This window comes from Quercus suber, unplaced genomic scaffold (genome assembly GCF_002906115.3).
Source record: "Quercus suber isolate HL8 unplaced genomic scaffold, Cork oak 2.0 scaffold_782, whole genome shotgun sequence".
In the NCBI taxonomy this organism is placed as follows: Eukaryota; Viridiplantae; Streptophyta; class Magnoliopsida; order Fagales; family Fagaceae; genus Quercus; species Quercus suber.
Genome location: NW_027070218.1, coordinates 272,745 through 294,612, shown reverse-complemented (window position 1 = coordinate 294,612; position 21,868 = coordinate 272,745). Strand labels below are relative to the sequence as shown.

Here is a 21,868-nt window from a genome sequence, read left to right as displayed (position 1 = left end):
CTCTCAACGCAGCTGGGGTTAGTACTGAATCAGAGCTTAGGGCTCATGATAAAGTATACTATCCTTCAACTTTGTGCCTTGCTCTCAGCCTCACTCAACCTTCAGCTGATCCCAGTTTTGCAGCTGCCTTGGCCTAGCCCACCACCACTTCAGTTGCTACGCTTGTGGTAGAAAAAGAGCAAGACCAAACACCTCCTGTTTCTGTGGTGGATGTGGACACAGAGGAGGTAGCTAAAGTTGGGTAGCAAAAGAGGAAAAAGAAGGAGAAAGAGAAAGAGGTCTCGGCATAATTTAATCATAGGTAAAGAATTTTTAACCAATTTTGTACTCGGGCCAAGCTTAGTTGATGCTCTCATCTTTTCGTTATTGTAATCAAACTCCTGAACTTCTATGAACATATTCAATTTTTACTTTGCACCTTTTCATTTATCTAAGTATAATTTCTGCTCTTTCCCTTCCTAATATTATTTGAAACGTGCTAACTTGTATTTAACTAAATTTACTCCCAACACTGTTCCATCCAATCTTGAATGAATCTTGAGAAAGTTGCTGGATTGATATTTAATGTAACTTATAAAAATATTCTAGCACTTAGTAAAAATTTCAAGTAAAATTTACTTTACCTTGGACTTAGGATGCTTAAAGACCAATCTGCCTACAACCTGTGATCTGAGGAGTTGGGCAAGACTTATGATTTTATTCCATACTTAGAAATTTTCACATAAAGATTAATTTACCCAAGGGTCATGACTCGAGGAGTCGAACAAGACCGAGGTTCTGTTTAAAACTTAGAAACTTTTGCAAATAGGTTAATTTACCCAAGGTTTGTAACCTAAAGAGTCAAACAAGACCGAGGTTCTGTTTAACACTCAGAAACTTTTTCATATAAAGCGATTTTGATATAAATTGTAGCCATAGAAACACATAAAGGAGCCAGACATGAACAAAAAGAACTTCATATCATTAATAATAATAATAACGTCATAAGTTATTTATATTCCAAGGCCGTGGAACCACCTTTTCGTCTAAGTCTTCCAAGTAATAAGCACCAATGCATGCCACTGATGTTATTCGGTATAGGCCTTCCCAATTGGGGCCCAACTTCCCCCAGGTCGGGTTCCTTGCTGTTCCTACCACTTTTCTAAGAACTAAGTCCCTTAGGGTTAATGGCCTCAACTTCACTTCTTTGTCATACCCTTGCTTAAGTCTTTGCTGGTAATGTGCCACCTTTACTATAGCAACTTCTCTTCTTTCCTCTACTAGCTCTAAACTGGTCGAGAGTAGGCGATCGTTCTCCTTGACATTGAACTGATCAAGTCTTAAGGTCGAGAATCCAAATTCAATAGTGATTACTGCTTCAGTTCCATAAGTCATTGAAAAAGGAGTTTTCCCAGTTGATCTTTAGGACATAGTGCGATAGGTCCATAATACATGGCGTAACTCATCCTTTCACATTCCTTTTGCGTCATCTAATCTTTTTCTTTAGTCCAAACACTATGGCCTTATTTGCAGTCTCAGCCTGCCCATTCCCTTATGGATAGATAAGAGTAGAATATCTATTTCTGATCCCCAACTCTCTATAGTACCTTTGGAAGGCCTTACTATCAAATTGAAGCCTATTATCCAAGATCAATGTGTGCATAACTCTAAACCTAGTGATGATATTTCTCCATATAAACCTCTTAGCATCCATATCCCTAATATTTGATAGAGGTTCAGCCTCTACCCATTTAGTGAAATATTCTGTCTCGACGAGGAGCCATCTCTGGTTTCCTGTGGCTTGAGGAAGTGGACCCGCTATGTCCAAGCCCCACTGAGCAAACGGCTAAGGACTAGAAAGTGGGTTCAAAACCCCTTCTAGTTGATGAATATTAGGGGCGTAGCTCTAACACTAGTTGCACTTCTTAAATCCTGAGAAATTTTCTTCATGTTTAGCCACTAGTACCCTTAGGTAAAGGCTTTGTGGGCCAAAGATCTCCCACCTGTATGACTCCCATAAATCCCCTCGTGCAACTCCTTTAATAAGGGCTCCACTGCCTCAGGATGTACACACAATAGATACAGCCCTGAGTGAGAGTATTTATACAATTTCTGCTCTTCGAATAGCCAGTAATGTGGGCTTTTCCTAAGTATCTTTTCTGCCTCGCCCTTATCCTCGGGTAATAGTTTTTGCCTTAAGAAAATTGTCAGAGGGTCCATCTAACTTAGCCCCACCTGGATACTATACACTTTGACCAAGGGCTTCTCTATAAAGTTGAGATTGGCCATGTCTTCAACAATGATGACTCGTGGCAGATTTGACCCCAAAGAAGTTGCCAGCATAGCCAAAGAATCTGCATGAGAATTCTATCCCCTTGGGATTTGCCTTAAAGTGAAGCTCTTGAAATGGGACTAAGCCTATCTAACCTTAACAAGATACCCTTGCATGCGTTCATCCCTAGCTTCAAACTCACCACTAACTTGCCCTACAACTAGCTGAGAATTTGAATACACTTCTACAACTTCTCCTTCTAACTTTCTAACCATTGCCATTCCAGTCAATAAAGCTTCATACTCAACTTCATTGTTCGTGCCCAGAAAACCCAAACGAAGTGATTTCTCCATCACTAGCTTCTCCAGGGTTATCAACACGATTCCTACTCCTGATCCTTTTCGGTTAGCTGCTCCGTCCGTGTACACCTCCCAAGTGGCAACAACAAAAATCAAGACTGCTATAGCCTCTACTATTCCTTTCTTGTCATCGGCCATGCTTTTTGTAAACTCTGCCACAAAATTTGCCAAGACTTGTCCCTTTATGGCAGTACGAGGCATGTACTTAATATCATAGGCACCTAGCATGGTCCTTCATTTAGCAATCTTGCCCGTGTAGTCTGATTTTCGTAGGAGAGTTGGGTAAGCACATAACGGTATGTGCTTGGAAAAAATGCGGAAGCTTCCTTGTAGCATGTACAAGGGCCAACACCGCATTCTTCAGGGGTAAATAATGTGTCTTAGCTTTGTGCAAGGATTTACTAACATAGTATATGGGTCTTTGTACCTCATTCTCATTTCTCACCAGAACCAGACTAACTGCGTAATCCGTGACTGCTAAGTATGCATATAATATTTCTTCATTCTTAGGCCTAGAGAGGATAAGAGGTCATGAAAAATACAGTTTAAGCTCCTCAAAAGCCAATACACACTCCTCGGTCCATCGAAAGTCCTTCTACTTGTGAAGAAGTTGAAAAAATGGATGACACCTATTTGCCGACTAGGAGATAAATCTGTTCAGAGCTATTGCCATCCCTGTTAACTTCTGTACCTCCTTAGGATTTCGAGGAGGATGTAAATTGTTAATGGCTTTAATCTGATCGGGATTGACTTCAATTCCTCGGTGCATGATCATGTAGCCTAGGAATTTTCCTGAGCTAGCCCCGAAAGAACATTTTGATGCATTTAAGCGCAGTTTGTGTTCCCGCAAAACTAAAAATACCTCCCACAAGTCTTTCAAATGCTCCTCAACTTGTTTGCTTTTTATCACTATGTCGTCGATATATGCTTCCACATTCCTCCCAAGTTGTGACTCAAACATTCGTGTCACCATTCTTTGATATGTGGATCCCGCATTTTTGAGACCAAAGGGTATCACCTGATAATGATAATTGCTAGTGGGAGTTTTGAAGGCAGTTTTTTCTTGATCGGGTAATGCTAAAGGTATCTGATGATACCTTTAGAAAGCATCCAAGAAGCTCATCCTAGGGTGTCCACATGTTGCATCCACCAATTGGTCAATTCGAGGAACGGGGAAGGGATCCTTCGGGCAAACTTTGTTCAGATCCGTGAAATCTACGTACACACACCATTTTTCGTTTTTCTTCTTCACCACCACAGTATTGGCCAGCCATTCAGGATAAAAGATTTCCTTGATTGCCCCTGCTTACTTAAGTTTATTCACCTTAGCTCTCACTGCCTCAGCATGTTCTTTTGACGAGTGCCGAGGTGGTTGCTTTTGTGGAACCGCATCTAAATTCACATTCATCCGGTGACATATAAACTCTGGATCAATCCCAGGCACGTCATAAGTGCTCCAGGCAAACACATCCATATTATCTTCTAGAAACTTCACCAATGTTGCTTTCTCCAAGGGTGGCAACTGAGACCCCACTTGAAAGTATTTCTCCTCATCTTGACCAATTAAAACCTTTTCCAATTCCTTGGATAGCACCCTCTACGACTCGGTCTCAAATCCTACTTTGGGACCCTTTGATTGCTATGGGATTCGCCCCATTTCCGCCATGGCTTGATCTGCGGGTTGCCGTGTAATGGCTACTATCAGGCATTGCTTGACTTCCTACTAATTTCCCTACTCTTCCCTATGTGGGGTACTTAACTTTCAAATGTAGGGTTAGCAAAACTGCTCATATAGCATGAAGCCATGGTCTGGCCAGGATGGCTATGTAAGGGGAATAAGCTTTGACTACAATGAAGTTAACTTGCACCTCCTCGTCCCTAGTCTATACAAGTAACCTTATCATCCCGCGAGGAATTACCAACCTCCCATCAAAGCCCACCAGTGGTGAATCATACTTCTCCAAGTCCTCGGGCCTGAGACTTAACCCTTTATACAAGTCTGGGTGCATAATCTTTGCTCCACTTACTTAGTCTACTAGGACCCTTCTTAAATCATAACCCCTGATCCGAATGGTTACCACTAGGGCATCATTATGTGGCTGGAACGTCCCCTCCTTATCTTCTTCTGAAAAACCTAAAGTGGGCATGACCACCATTTTGGCCTTTTGCAAGCTTGGCTCCTGTCTTCCAAGTCGGGACCTAAAACCATAGACATACCCTCGTCACTAAATATGATTTAATAAACTGAAATGGTTTTAGTGATGAAATATTTTCGTCACTAAATACTGTTTTTAGCGAGGAAAACATTTAGCGACGAAACTTTTTCGTCGCTAAAAGTTTTTTTTTTTTTTTATACCAAATTCGACTTTTAGTGACGAAATTTTTCGTCGCTAAAAGTTGCCAGGACTTTTAGCGACGGGGCTACAGCGACGAAACGAATTTCGTCACTAAAAGTCCAATTTCGTCACTAAAGGTTCTTAGTGACGAAAAACTGGACTTTTAGTGACGAATTTTTTCGTCACTAAAAATACATTTTCTTGTAGTGTTAATTGTGCCCAGGGCTGGCCAAGGAGCTCCATCCCTTTGATACCCAGTTTTGGGCTATCCAAACTAACTAGCAGGTTGGTGCAAGAACTGCCTCAACTTCCCTGCGTTCACCAGTTGACCCAGATGATCGCGTAAAGTCCTACAATCTTCAGTTGTGTGCCTTTTTTCCTGATGATAATGGCAATAAAGGCTCTAGTTTCTCTTGGATTGGTCCTTACCCATTTTATTCGGCCATTTGAAATACAGTTCATTTTTTGTAATCTTTTCTAGTATTTGATAGATAGGCTCTTTAAACAACGAACTAACCACTGCAGACAATGTCTGGTTGGGGAAGTCTCTCCTCGGCCAGTTACTGTGATATCCTCCTCCCCAAGGATCCCTCTTTTCAGGAAAAGCCTTCGCCTTGCCCTTTCCCTAGGTCTGATCTTCCTTTATTCGTTTGTACTTATCAATGCGATCTATAAGCTGGTGCATACAAAGGGCAAGCTTCATTATTAGTGACTTTCTTAACTTATGCTCCATCGGAAGCCCTACTTTAAAAGTTCTCACTGCTACGTCCTTGAAATCCCCATCTATTTCATTGTACGTTTCCCAATATCTGTCCAAATAGGTTTTGAGAGTCTCTCCTTCCCTCCCCGCCATAGAAAACAGAGAATCTAAAGGCTTAGGGACCTTATTGTACGTCACAAATCTAGCACCAAATGCCCTTGTCAACTTCTCAAAGGACCTTATTATCCCTTCTTCCAAAGCATCAAACCACCTTATAGCCACAGGCCCGAGGCTGAAGGGGAATACCTTGTATATAAGGGCTTCATTGCCAGAATGATCTGCCATCTTCTGATTGAAGTGGCTCATATGCTCTACGAGATCAGATCTTCCATTGTAGATGGTGAATGTTGGTTGTGAAAACCGGTGGGGAAGCTTGGGCTTGTTGATTTTCCTAACAAAGGGTGACTTTGAGATTTTATGAAGTGCCTTACTCATTGCGTCATTCTCCATCCTATGGTGAGATGACCCTTGCCCATGCTTGAACTTGCCATTTTTTCCAATTTATCTTGGTGTGAAGATGTTGAGAAGGACTCACTGGATGGGGTTTTAGACCTATGACGATATGAGCGATCCTTACTCTCCTCAGATCAATCACTTGACAGGGGTGATGGACTCTTCTATCACGCTCCTTTCACCGCAATTTCCTGCGCAAGTGATCTATCTCAAGTATTAATTTTCGCGTTTCTTGCTAGTGCGAAGCATGGCTTTTTGTCCTTGGGTGACTTCTTTCAGTACGCTCTGTATGGTAGGACTCTCATAACACTTGTTGTATGATGTCTGTCTCTCCTTCGCTCCAGATTAATAAACTGATTTTCCCTCTATGAACCAACAGATTCTTCCCTATTCAGTTCCAGGTTGGCCATGGCTAATCAAAACAAACCCACAACAAAACCTTGTTCCCCACAAACGGTGCCAATTGTAAGGACACAAAAATCTGGCGGCCCAAACTCACTAAGAATAGTGAAATTGGTTTGTCCAGCTATGCCCAAACCAATAGATATTTGTAAAGAGAGTGGGGTAAAACAAGTTGGGCTTAGCCTGAGGATTTAGACAGAGAGGGAATGAACAAAAATCAAAGATTAAGTATATAAATGGTTCTTTACAATCTCGCCTGAGGATGATGTTCTTGCGCAAGGATGTACACTATTCTCTCTCTTTTTCTCTCTCTCTCTTTCACTGTTTTTGTTCTAATATTTTTTTCCTGATTTTTTCTAGGTTCCATTCATCTAGAAGTCCTCTTTCTTTATATACTTCTAAGCTTATTGCATCCTAGCCCTCCATCTACAATCCTCCCGACTCTCCTTAGGATACCTGTCCCTTTAAACCTCTGTTGAAGGTGGTAGAAGGAGCTGCTTAGTTGTGAATTCTACTATTTAGGTCATTTCCTCATCAATGCAGTTGATAAACCTATTGCCAGTCATTTAATGCGGAGGTAGTAGGTAAGCTTTCACTGGAAACTTCCTTCACCTACCTTGACTTTCTCTCTGAACACCATCCTCTCCATTCGGACTTCAAGAAAATATTTTGTCTCTTCTCCTTCTATCCTTAGGCGAATCCCCTCCTTGGGCTTGGAATGCTTTTACAATGATAGTCACAACTTGTTGTACCCTTCCTCGGTCCTCAGGTCCCCACAACCACTAAGCAGTCTGTAGGGGTGGTCTAGACTGGAAAGGGTGTAGCCATGGGCATGGAGGAGGAGATGAGAGGTGAGGACTTTGAGATTAGCGGAAAAAATGGTGAATTTTGGAAAAATAGATAATCATGTGTAGTGGAGGTAGGCAACTCCTTTTCTTTCTAAGGTTATTTATTACATAACTATTTTCTTGTGAAGTTACACAAAGTCTCTCTCTCTCTCTCTCTCTCTCTCTCTATATATATATATATACACACACACACACATATATAAAATAAGATTGAAGTATTAAAACTTTCATATTAGTGACTTTGGAATTTGGATAATGACTAGATTTGTGTTCGTTTGAGAACAATTTATCTAGTTTTTGGTTGAAAGTACTGTAGATAAAATATAAAACGTAAAAATAAAATAAAATAAGTAGTTAACTTACGTGAGATCCACAAATAGTTAGAAAAATAAGAAAAAATTAAATAAAATAGTAGGTGACTCATTTGGAGCCTACAAATAGTAGAAAAAAAAAAAAAGAAATGAATTAATTTATAAGTGCATTCCAAGTGAACAATGAGTAAAAGATTGTTAAAATCGTGAATCGGATTGTTTGGCCTTGCTATCCTAAAATGATTTTTTTTTTTCCTGCCTTGAAAGGGAGCATAGTTATATTAATAAAACTAAAAGAATTAAAGTAGTTTTGTTTTTTCAACAATGGGATAGCTAAGCTAGTTTTGTTAGTTCATATATAACAGACATAGTGTAACATCACAATACATTAACATGGTACAAAATGACATAAATATTATATTATTATTTACGTGGGTGGGTCGTAGATCCCATCCTACCTCTAAAATAAGTAGTGATCAGAAAGGTGAGACGTGTATCAAATAACACTTCACAAGGTTCATCAAAATAAAAAAACACTTCACAACATTTGGGTAAGTCCTTTTTTAGCTAGCTTAGCTATCATCCCGTTTACCTCACTGTATATGTGGTTAAGCGAGGTGACCCGAGTTCCCTTCCACATTAAATACTTGTATTCAAGATCAAATTAGTTAGCATAAGTGGGTAATTGGATGGTTGCAGTTGTGAGTCCATTTCAACAATAGGATTATTAGTCTAAATCCCTTATCCCATGATAGGATTCATTTTCTATAAAATGTTAGCGTCGAAACCAACAGAACTTAAGAGAAGAAGAGATATATATATATATATATATATATTTGGATACTCTATATAATATCAAATTAAATTGATCGTATATATGATTTTATCAGCTAAAGTTTAATTCTTTGTTTGATTATACTCATTCTTGTATTCCATGATTGTTTATAAACCTTGAATTCGTTAGTACTTTTATCTTATGGGTTATAATTTAACTTATATATATATATATATATTTTTGGATACTCTATATAATATCAAATTAAATTGATCGTATATATGATTTTATCAGCTAAAGTTTAATTCTTTGTTTGATTATACTCATTCTTGTATTCCATGATTGTTTATAAACCTTGAATTCGTTAGTACTTTTATCTTATGGGTTATAATTTAACTTAAAAAAAATTGGTTCATGAATAATGGCTAAGTTAAAAATTTAGGTTCATGAATCATGCCCAAGTTAATATTGACATTTCAGATTTATGTGCTTGTTATATTGAAGGTCCAGGTCGTTATCAATAAAATCACATTATAGTGGAACATCATATCATCTTGATGTAATCAATACTATCATAGCTTTTCAATTGAAAGAGCTTGATAAAAGATTTGGTAAAGTGGCGTTGTAACATTTGACACTCAGATGAACTTTGGATCCGAATAGTGCTTACAAATCTTTTAAAATTGATGATATACGTAGACTTGCAAAAAAGTTTTATCCTCTTGATTTTTCAAAGTAGAAGAAAAGTAATTTGAGATTTCAGGTTAATTATTCAAACTTGATGTGCTCAATCATCCAAAATTACAAAATTTTGTTTTCTGTTGTAGAATTTTGTCAAGGATTGATAAAGACAGAAAAAAAATTCAAAGACATATCATCTTAGTAATAGATTGATTCGTCTTGTTCTAAATCTTATATTGTCTACAGAGTCTACTACGACTGAATAAACATTTTCGGTTATGAAAGTTGTTAAATCAAGACCTCAACACAAAATGGAGGATGAGTTTCTTAAAAATAATTAAGTTGTCCGTATTGAAAGGGATTGCTTACAACTTCAATTAAGACTGATACTCAATGATGTTTTAGTTCTCTAAAAGAGTATTGGTTGCAATCTTAGATACTTTGTTTTTTGTACTTTTGCACCACCACCACGAAAGACACTAGTGAATCTTGAGCTGCTGAGGGAGGTAACTCAAGTGAGTCCATATTCAGACTCGAACCTTGGATCTCATACTCATCGCATCTTGTGCATCACCCAAGACCACTAGACCATACCTCTCGATGGTTCATTTGTTTTTTGAAGTTTTTCATTTCTTTTTATACATGGTGGAAACATACCACATAAAGAGAATTAAAAAAAAAAAAAAAAAAATCTTATTGAGAGACAAAGAGCCACAATACTTTTGAAATATTGTTAAAAGATTTGGGATTGAATCCTGCTTACCAAAAAAGAAAAAAAAAAGAAAAAAAAAAGAAAAAAAAAGAAATCATTGATATTTTAACATAATAGTAAAGAGTAATCATTATAAAACCAGTGTCATGACTTCAAATCCATTATGTCTATATAAAAAAGATTAAATTACTGATTTGGTCATCTAATTATATGATAATGTTCAATTTGGTCTCTTTACTATTAATTGTTAATTTGGTTATTCAACTATCAATTATGCCACTATCTACTGATCATCAAAAAATAAGAAATAATACGTTCACAATTTCACAATAAATTTTAAGTGCTAAGGTATTGCTAGTAAGTTTAGTGGTGGATTCAAATTAAAATCAATAATAACTTGCTATCTAAGATTTATTGTTAAATTATTATGAATATAACGTGGAGGTGGTATTACCTAAACCAAAAAAAAAAAAATGTTAAAACTTAAAAGGGTTAACTTTTATTAATTTTTCTTAGAACTTTTAAACCATGTTTTGTGTTAACTTCCCTAACCGACAAACAGAGCCTTAACCACAACTGAACTATGACAAAATTCTAAAAAAGTCAGAATAATGGTGCAAATTCTATCATAAGCCGATGATGCGCAGATTAAGCGAAGTGCCGTAGGGACAACGGGACCGAGCCGACCGAGAATGCTCAACTTTTTCAAGACACAGGACATGAGCCGATTGTCAACGCCGAGCCCGAATCCCTAGCCTGCCTTGGAAGCCGAGCCTGTCGTGCCGTCTATATCTCTCTCTCCCTTGCTTTGCCTTTCCAACACAAACATCCCCATGAGCCTATAAATGAATACAAACAAATCTCTCAATCTCAACACTATTGTACTACAATTGTGAAAATCCCAAACCAGAAAAACTGAAATTGTTTGTATTTTTAACTTTTTTTTAGGGCTTGAGTGATTTGGTGAGCTGTACTCACATTCTAAAAAATTTTAATGGTGCATATAAGGGTTTATTTGTTTAATTTGTTGTTGTTGTTGTTGTTGTGTGTGTGTGTGTGTGTGTGTTTTTTTTTTTTTTTGGTAAATTGCAAATTACATACTTAAAATTTAAAGGTATTTAAATTTTACACCTTAAAGTTTCAAAATTTAAATTTTACCTTTTAAAGTTTAGAGATGTTTAGATTTTATACTCTAACGTTTTAGAATTTGAATTTTGCTCCTAAATTTTAGAGGTGTTTGGATTTTACTTTTTAAAATTTATTGTTGTTTGAATTTTACACTCTAAAATTTAGGAATGATAATGGGTTGGGTTTGGGGTGGGTTTCTTTATGTTTGAACCCGCCTTATGGGCCTACCCCTGTTACCCAAACTCGCCCGTTTAATAAACGAGTTTTTTTGTAACCCCCATACTTGACCTGTCGAGCCTCGCAGGCCCCGCCCAAGCATGTTAGGTTTGGGTCCAAGCATATCAAACATATTGAAGCAAACCCCAGATCATAAATTTACACCCACAACAACACAAACAACAAAATCTAAGGAAATCTCAAACCAAAATCCATCATACCCATTGATTCAAAAGTTCCAAATACATTTGAAATCAAAATCCAAACCAAAGCACATGCAAGCAACAACATCAGATCTTTAAAACCAAATCTAAATCCCCAAAGCCAATAGACAAAAATAGAAGAAGAAAGTGAATAAACCATCGCTATCACTGGTGGCGGTTGTAGTCTATTGTGGTTCAGCTGTGGCTAACCTTGGTGTAAAGCAAATAAAGAGAGCAATATTGGGTGAGATCGGAAATGGCTTTACGAGCAAAACCATGGTGGCAGTGGCGCTGAGATGATCAAGGTTCGGCCATGGAAGCTTTAAGGGAGAGAGAGGGTCTAATGAATAAGTTTGAGAGGCGAGGAGATGAGGGGCGGCTGCTGAGGAGAGTTTGAGAGTAGGGTTAGGACTTAGGAAATTAGGTTAGAATAAGTTTATATACATATGGGGGGTATTTTGGTAAATTATATTTAAACGGGTCGGGTTTGAGTCAGATTTAGGGTGGGTATCAGAAAAACTTGCACCCGACCTGAACCCGCTTTGGGTTTTATTTAAAAAACCCAAACCTGACCCTACTGTTTCACACGGGTCAAGTAAAACTCGAACCATTAGGGTCGGGTTGAGTCGGATAAAAATTGCCATGCTTATCAAAGTTTTAGAATTTGAGAGTGTAAAATCCAAACAGTCCTAAATTTTAGAGAGTAAAATCTAAATTCTGAAACGTTAGAGTGTAAAATTCAAATACTCCCAAACTTTAGAGGTGTAATTTACAATTTACCCTTTTATTTTTGGGATAGAAATTTATTGTTGAATAAACATTATGCTAAAATAGTGGTCTAATTGTGACTTAAGTGAATTGATTCAATTTGATTATATGTTTAACATGCTGTGGATTTTAATTCTCTTAACTAGTAAACAAGAAATATGGAGTTCAAATCTCATCATAGAATAGATGCTATAAATTTTATCATAATCATAACTATATATAAAAAAAAAGAAGGATGATTATATGTTGATGATGTCATTCTTTAATGAAAAAGATGTGTAAATGTTTCCCTAGACGTGAGGTGATTTAGTCATAAGATAAATTATTATTTTGGTCCGTGAATTATGTGTGAGAGTTCAAGTTTGTTAATTGTTCACGTGCAATTTGGTCTCTAAGGTTGTGAAAGTAGTTCAGTGTTCTCCTACTAGCTGTCCATATTAATTGTTAACTACTAAATAATATAAATCATGTCTTCCTTACAATTTTTTAAAAAGTTAACTATAGGCTTTCTAACTTTTAAGGAAACAAAAGTCAAATATAGGTTTCAATAAAGAAAAAAGAAGAAGTTAACTATAGGTTTAGTATTTAATTTGTAAAGTCACTTTGATTTCTAACGAGTAGGGGTAAGAAACTAATATTGAATCATTTTCAAAACTTTAAAAACTAAATTGACAAAATTAATAGTCTAGAGCTTTATAATTCAGTTAGTTAACACTTTTTAGTGTTTTCAAAAGAGGTATCTTGGATTTAAATTCTCCCACTCTCGATTCATCAAAAATAAAATTAACAGAATCAATAGTTTATAGGTAAAATAAAGTCTAAAAACTAATTAAAATTATTATTTTCCCTATTTTAAATTATGACTTTTGTTTATAACCAGAACTAATAAAATATTTAATTGTAACTTTTTTTGTCTTCAAGTAGTCATTGACTAATCTAAATGTATAGTTGATGAGATGACAAATTTTTTCCCCCATAGATATATTAGAAATTTATCTAATTTAAATATATTCGAAATGCAATAATAACGTTATTCACACAAAGGAGAGAAAAATATAAAAAAGGGAAGGAAGAGCTGGGAAGAGAGTGCATATCCCTCTCTATTATTTGGATGTTTTAAAAAATAGAAGGGAGGAGAGGGGAGTGAATATGTCTCTCTTGTCTTTGTTTAGTTGTAGAATTGAAATGAAAGGAAATGATAATATATATAACAAATAGACAAATATAAAATTTCTAATTCAAAATCAATACTTTAAAAAATATTAAAGACACTATAAATATTATATAAAACTTTATTAAATTAGAATTTTCCCCCTTCTATATTACCCTTCTATATTACCTCAAATGAGGAAAAATAATGGGTTTAGAGGGGTTTCTAACCTTCCAAACTCTCTTGATCTTTCCTTTTATATTTTCAAAAGAATAATAAAAAATAAAAATCCAAATATATCTCATCTCCTAGACTCTTCCATCCAAATATACCTTAGTTATTAGGCATACGAATTTTCAAGCAAATGTCCCAAACATTACCTTCAAAATTCTGAAAAGTTTGGCAAGTACAAGAATAACTATGTGAAGTGTGAACTACTCCTAAATTTTTGTAATCAAATTTCCCGCAGAAAACTGAGGTATTAATATTATCTTAGCTATGAGATATTCATATTAGAGCACATATTTTGGTTTCCTCCGGGGGGAAAAAAAAAAAAAAAAAGAAAAAAAAAAAGGAAGGATTTTGGCGGCTAAAACATTGGCCCACAACCACGTGGCATTGAATGTATCACATGGGTGCTCGCCACGTGTCATGAACGGCCGGTATTGACGGTTGGGCCATTGTAGAGTGTTCCTTGCCTCAGGAACAAAGAGAGGGCGGGTCGTTCAGCTTTGTCTCCTGTCCCTTACCTTCCACAATTTCCAGAGGCCCTACGTGTTTGATCATCATGTGGGTCCATTCCTTACAATGGTCCAATGGTCTACCTTTCCCATCCTATCTCACGTTTTGTCTAGTAAATTGTCTTTTAAATTTCATATAAATATGGGTTGTTTGTATTGGAGAATACTAATGTTAAATCTAAGAGAAATTTAGAATTTTAAGTTTCAAAATTATTTGTATTGGGGAATGTTAAATAGCAGTATTATAAATTTTTTTGCAATACTACTACAGTGCATTTCTAAACATAGAATTGTATTGTAGAAAGTATTGTAAAAAAATAATAATATTTTATTATGTAAAGAGAGGAGATAGATGGGAGAGAAAAAATATAATTTTGAGATATATTATTTTATTATGTAAATATATTATTTTAATGAGTAAACGAGGGAAGTAGAAGTTTGGAATGCGGAAGTATTGTAAAATGATACGGTATAATGATAAAGTGACTTTTTAAAATTGTAAAATAGAGTAACATTGGAATTTTTCAATGCTAATGCTCTTATGATGTAGCTTATTTTCTTAAAAATTGAAAATTAAAAACTGAAAATATTGTAGTAAAATAATTTTTAAATAGGTGAATAGTACTGTAAGACCCATTTTTAATATTTTTTTCGAATAAAGTAGTTGTGGGTCTCGTGAATAGTGCATGAACAGTGCATAAATAATACATGAACAATGCACTTTATCTCCTAAAATTGAAGCGTGTGCATAAAAAAAAAGAAAAAAAAAAGAGGAAAATGCCAAAACCATAGACGCACAAGAAATAAGCCCAATCCAAACATAAATTTGGGATTCTTAGTTTTGTTTCGTTTCCATTTTAATTGTTAGGGGGATTCTTAGGTTGTCAAATATAAATTTGGGATTATAGGTAGTTCGTGTATGTTTGATTTTTTTTTTTTAAATTTATTATTATTATTATTATTTTACTAAAGTGATCAAAAGTGTGTAATAACTGTTATATTGCAATTGTATAGTATAAATTTTTTATTTTTTGATAATCCAATTGTTGAAAGAGGATGAATTTAAATTCTAGATATCTTTGTTAAAAACCACTTGAAAGTGCTAAAAAAAGCCGAGTTAAAAGGCTTTTGACATAATATGAATTTCTATGTATATATAATTAATTATCAACAAATAATAGATTTCATTTAGTTTAGTCATCTCATAAAAGATCGTGGAATCAAATTTTTTCTACATAATTTTCAAAAAAAAAAAAAAAATTTGTCTCATAAAAAAAAAAAGCCTAGGCCTCTAATGGTAAAAAATAAATTATTATCAAACGAAAACACAATAGGTTGATAAAAATAAATTTTTTTTTTCTAAAACAAAATCATATAGATGTCAAGTGCAAATTTTAGTTGCAAATATTGTGTTATACATGTGTAGGATGAACATTAGGGTAAATGGAAGAAACAAGAAAATTAACTTTTATTTGCACATGATTTATATTTGGGGATCAAGATCTTGGCACAAAAATCAACTTTTACAATGTTTTTCTTCGAGATGTATAAACTTACGATTAAGGATTTGAAAATTAACCACCATGCACTCTTGATGTAATGGTCACTCTATAAGTATAAGTGCTTGTAGGGTGTGGGGAGCAAGAGTCGTGATTTAAATCTCTAGGAGAGAGTTTCACACATATATACACTTGATTAGACTAGAATAGAATTTCTATATTGTATATATAAAAAAAAAAGTTTGAAAATTAGGAAAGTGCTCATGTCAATGTGTAATTTACTTCGTTCTAAATGTGGGGTTAAGCATACTCTGCAAAGTAGAACTCTAGTCCAGCTATCCTAATGCAGTAATGCTTAGCTGTTACTAACTAGTCAAAATGGTAAAATATACAATCAGAGCAAGCAAATTATTTCTGCCATATCCCAAATTTGGGGAGCATATATAATTTGTGAAAACAGTTGGCTGACTACCCAACAAAAAATGTTCTCCTTAGACATATATACAGAAAATTTGGATAACCTCCAATTATAGCCTACATGGCTGCTATAGCATTTGAAACAAAAAAGAAGAAGGAAAATCTTGGTTGTTCAGCATAAAGGCAGGCTAATTGAAAATCATATCAAATTTGGCTGTTTGAAAGTGGAAACCAACTCAATCATGTTGAACATTGAGGTCTAAAGACACTTTGGAAGCTAGAAATATTAATTTCTCACCATCTACCATTGCCATAATTTGCTCATCCTAGCAACATCATTCCCTGAAAAGCATCGACAACCACTTAGTTAGCTAGTTAGCCCAGAACCTGAACTTTCCAAGCTAAACCATTAACTTCATGAACAACCATCCCTCTTCTTCTTGTTTTTTTACCCCCCTAAAGCACTAATTGTGGGTTTGGTTTAGTTTTTGTTTTTTAACTTGTAGTTCATTTATCTTTTTAATTTGCTTATTACAATGTTTTAAACCTTCAGTTTTTTAAGGTATAAGTATAGTTTCCCTACTTTCAACAAATAAATAATAGGGTACATAAACAATAAAATAATCTAAACACATTCTAACAGGTTCATCCTTCTATATTGCTGATATTTTCCCATCCTCCTCTTGTTTTAAACTTTAAAATGCAAGGGAAGAGGTAGACCAAGTGGTCATTATCACACATCTTAAGGGTGTTTGCTGTCTATATGCATCTAATTAAAAAGGTTTCCTACTTTTTGATCATAGAATAATCATAATAATATTTTCAAGGTAAAAAGGCAGCAAGGGCGAGAATCAAGGAGGCAAGCGATGAAAACAGTGAATCTCTAACACATAGTGGAGGAATGTAGTACTTCCTAGCCTCGGTAAACACAATTAATTAGGCAGGCACTGGTTTAGTTTTTATTTATTTATTTTGTTTGTGCGTGCACAAAATATGGTGTGCAAGTGCAACCATCATATATATTTACCTTTTTGTTCTTGTTTCACTTCTCATATGGTCCTCCACCCTCTATTATTTTTCTTCTATATAATAGGAAAATCTCTAGCTTAGACTCTCTTTGCTTCTCTCTTTTTCTCACTGTGTCTCTGTCTCAGTCACTCTCTCTCTCTCTCCATATATTTAGAAGAAGGGTCTGTGTTGGTTCTCTTTCCCTGGTGGGGGGTCTGTATTTTGGGACCCAATAGATTGAAATTAATGTGAGAAGGAAGGGACAAAAGGGAGGAGGCCGCCCATATCTTCAATTTTCTTTCATAACTTCTCCTTACCCATACACCTTCATGTTCTGCAAGACCAACTCTTTAATTAACTATAGTACCTGCATTTAATGCTAGCTCTCTTTTGCTTTCTCACTATATTAAACCTCTACCATTCCCACTAGTCAGCCAACAAATACTACATTGTTTCCTTGCTAGCCTAGCTATCCATCAACCTTAATTTCAAGCTTTTAAACTATACTATATCTTTCATAAAAATGTCAATCACTTCTTGTCTGATTTTCCTTTTATGCCTTTCCATATTGCATGCATGTAATGCCCGCCATATTCGTGTAGTTGATAAGAAGCTGGAGAAGAAATTCCATTTTTCCATTAAGGTTTGTACTTTTAATTTTTTTTTTTTTCCATTCATAATTAAGTTACACATGCACCAATAGGTCTTGAACTCATGGCCTCACCCTCCACCTAGAACTTGAGTACTAGTTGAGCTAAAGCTCAATGGCAGTATTTTCTTCTTATTTTCAAGTGTTTTGACATCTTGAGATTTTGTGCAGAATGATGAGAAGATGGGTCTTGATCTAACAAAGGTGAAGCCTTCCTTTTCAAAGCAAAATGGAGTTGACAAAAAAGATAGCATTGCCGAAAGTACTCCCTCAAATGATGACATTCAAAAGCCAAAAAAGACAAGGAGGAATCAGAAAACAATGAAGGTGGTAGCAAAAACTTCAGGTGCTGTTCAAACTGAGTCTCTTGTTTCGGTTCCTTGGGCTGTGCCTCACGAGAAACGCAGTGAAAAGAATCCTGGCTTTAACTTGGACTACTCACCACCAAAGACACACCCTCCTTCTCACAACTGAGCAGCAGAAATCTACAAAATTCCCTAGCTAATTCCTTATTTCTAATTGAAAGAGAGAGAGAGATCTTCTGCTTTATCTCTATCATATATCCTGAGAAACAAGAAGAACTAGTAGGGCCTCACCATCCTATCCTAGCTAGGGCTCAAATGTTTACTCTTGTCTGCATAACTATAGCATCTTAATTAATTATATATATGGCTGTATAACATAGGCTGGTATTTTATGTGTGACCAAGTCTTTTATCTTAATGTACATCAGAAAATGACTATATATGGGTGATGAGAAATGTCTCTACTTGGTCAATCTTTTCATCCTTTTCATTGTCAAAGATGCTCGCCATTATAATTTTGTCATCATCATATACCCTTCTCGATCTTTTTCAACTTGAAATTTTCATTATCATGGTCATTCTAGTCAATTGGTTAAATAAGACTATGGTAGCTACTAATTAATTTGGTGGGTATGGTCTAAGACCTAATGTGCATGCTTAATACATAGTGTTGAATTGGTGATCATTAGTACTGTACTACTGTTATTACTCAGTGATGGTATTGCACTAATTAGAGATAAAAGCTTTGTTTTTGGTGTGGGTTAGCCGTAGGCATGATAGACAGCCCTAATTATTAGTTAATTTGTTAGGCGTAGCAGTTTGATAGTTAATTCAATTTTCTTCACCTTGTCTTAATTATTGACGATGTGATAAAGCAAATAGGGTATATGAATGCATATACATAGACAACTAGACATATTATAGATACGTGTGTACACGCTTAAAAATACATGCAAATGGCATGGATTCATGCATGTGTACACCGTAGGTACAATGTGGTGCAAGGTGCAATATTGGCTGTGCATGTATTTGGAAAGGACATGTAAGGTGTAAAATGCAGTGCTTGTGTGGAAATATTTCTGAAGTACACTTCAAAAGTCGTACATGCTGGGGTTTCTATGTTCTCTGATTCTCTCTTCTTGCTATTTTTTTTTTAAAATTTTTATTTTTATTTTCATGTGAGGAGTTCTTCTGTAATTGCTTCCTTTTCTTATTAGAAATCACAACTTAAGTTTTTGAAACTCATTGCTAAACCAATTCCTGTCGTTAGCCTTGATTTATCTACTATCCAATGAAACTATGTTGCATATATATGTTTAATTATCACATTCAATGGTGGAAGAAATCTTTAATCTATTTTTGTAGTGGATTCATTCATAATAGAATGACTATATAAGCTCAGAGCTTAAAACTTAAACTACTGAATTTTCTGAATGAGATCAACGAATCTGAAGGATTGAAGAAATTGGCTGAAAGATACATAAGACATCATCAATTGGTGGTCCTGTGTTGTATGGGGGGCAGTTGGTTCTTCTTAAATGAGGGAGGTTGCTAAGTGTGTCCCCACACTTTCAGTTGATGTTTGAAAATTTCAACATCGTATTGGTATCTTTGATTACAGGCAATTAATGCTTGTGGACTCTGTAGTGTCTGGATTGATGGATTGGTTCATATTTGTTGGATGATTTTGTCTATATCTTAGGCCAATTTTGCTCATTGGTCGTATATACATTCATATCTTTGGTTACTATGTCAGTCCTAGTGAGTAATCAAATTGATCAATTCTAAGGGCAATTAGGAGCTTGGTTAAATATTACATAGATTTGCTAAGAAGCCAAATTATTCCACCAATTTGATAAATATCTCTTCATTAATCTCTTGACATAATGATATAGTATAATTATTATTTAATTTGTAGATTTTTTTTTTCAAATTTTTTTATGGTGATCAAGTTTAATTTGAAAGATGTCACGAGTATAATTTCTTACTAATTAATTAGCATTTCTTAATCTTTTGACATAATCAACAGATTTTGATCAAATGCCCACCCCACACACAGAAAAAGACAAAAAGATATTTGGTAGAATTGAATTTGAAAATGACAAATTCACCTAAAGGGTTTTTGTTGTTTGTCTGTTTGTTTTTTTCTTTTATAAATAAGCCATCCAAGAACTATACAATTCTAGCTGTCTAAATACATATAAAAGTTGTTCACTCATCATGGTGCATTCCAATAACATAAGAACATATACCTTCATGTGAATTATTAAACTCAAGGTTGTATTACTATGTAAATATCCACACTTATTCTAAATTGACTATCTAACATTAACAATTAACAGTATTACAAATGGAAAAGGGTGAATGTGTATAATCAACTTTGTTTTTTAACATAGTTCCAGCTTCTATACATAACAAAGTACAAAGGATGCAATGATTTTCCAAAGTATCTTTAGAACACTATAATTTATAAATAACATTTTGACTTAAAATTAAACCCCAATGCAGGAAATTTATTTAAGCAAAGGAAATGTTCTATAAAAACAAACATCTAAGAACTATACATTTCTATGCCCTTACAAAAACAAATATCCCATCCTTATATCCCTGAATCCTTAACAGAAGAGACTAAGTCCATGTATTAGTATTACAGTGCAAAATCCCAATATTAACAAAGGGATGATATATAACCCATGCACAGATGAACTATAGCTATAATTCCCACCATATATATATACAGTCTCGTTATCCTTTTTTTTTTTTAATAATAAAAAATAATAGATCGAAGGTTTAATTAATTGCCAAGTTATACAAGCATTCTATTGGTTTTAAACTCACAACTTCTCCCTTCATCTCATTATTACCAAAAAAAAAAAAAAGAAAGTGTATGTTGAATTATAACTTACTCGGCCTAAGAATAACCTCTACATACAGTGCTTTACCTCTGTTGAAATTTTTGAATGTTGTTATAATAACTTAATTGTAAGAACATTCTCATCCAAAAATGCAATATATATATATATATATTTATTGTATTTTCCAAAAAGCCACTTTTATCTATTTTATTTTATCATTTTAACAACTATTCCTTATTTTGCAATTCATCATAATAAAATTATCTATATTTTATACATACCAAAAAAAAAAAAAAAAATGCAATACCCAAAAAACACACATTATTATTTGCTTGTGGGAAGAATAAAATAATTGCGTTAGATGTTGCTATAGGGATATGCATATTATTAACACATCTAAGTGTCAATATGCAAAATTTTGAACATGGATGGATAATGTGATGTGGCGCTGTTTTGGTGCTTTTTAAGAAAAAAATATCATCTATCTTGCATTTCATCCGGTTTTAGATGACTAGATTAGAATGCTCAAACATGTAGGAATTACTATAGCAACATCTATATTTAATACTATAATTTTATTCTACCCCAATTATTTTATAAGATATTTGTTCAAGTGGTAATGTAAAATAAAAAAAACCATTTAAATAGAGAGGTAAGAGAATAGAGTATAAGATGTAAGATGTATTATTCAAGTGGCAATGTAAAATAGGTAAAATAGCTTTTTAGTAAAGCAAAATGCTTTTTTGAATTTCCAAATGGGAATGATCGTAGGTATCTTATTCTTTCAAAATTTATGACAACTGGTCGAGTGAAGTAACCATAGGAATTGGGCACGAACGGTATAATACATTAACATAATATGATTTTTATTTTACCACCTGAGAGTGTGGCATAAAGGTAGGAAATTCTTGTCATCCATCACACATGTGAGTCTAAAAATTATGGGTTCGAGTAGTGGCAAGCTCCATTGTTGTTGGGGTGGTTCCCCGAAATGTATTAAATGATTTAAATGTCCAAAGGCAGTAATCACACATGTGAACTCC

At 34.7% G+C, this 21,868-nt stretch overlaps 2 protein-coding genes across 2 annotated transcripts; one reads left to right on the top strand and one right to left on the bottom strand.

Moving 5' to 3' along the window:
• Window positions 1-5,571: 5,571 nt before the first annotated feature.
• LOC112017765 (uncharacterized) lies at window positions 5,572-6,141 on the bottom strand. The gene has a single exon (XM_024050221.1). The coding sequence runs from the start codon at window positions 6,139-6,141 to the stop codon at window positions 5,572-5,574; it is 570 nt and encodes a 189-aa protein (XP_023905989.1).
• Window positions 6,142-17,540: 11,399 nt separating this feature from the next.
• Window positions 17,541-18,140, top strand: LOC112007362 (root meristem growth factor 10). The gene is made up of 2 exons (XM_024039697.2): window positions 17,541-17,660; window positions 17,838-18,140. The coding sequence occupies exons 1-2, from the start codon at window positions 17,541-17,543 to the stop codon at window positions 18,138-18,140; spliced, it is 423 nt and encodes a 140-aa protein (XP_023895465.2).
• The last annotated feature ends 3,728 nt before the right edge of the window (window positions 18,141-21,868 follow it).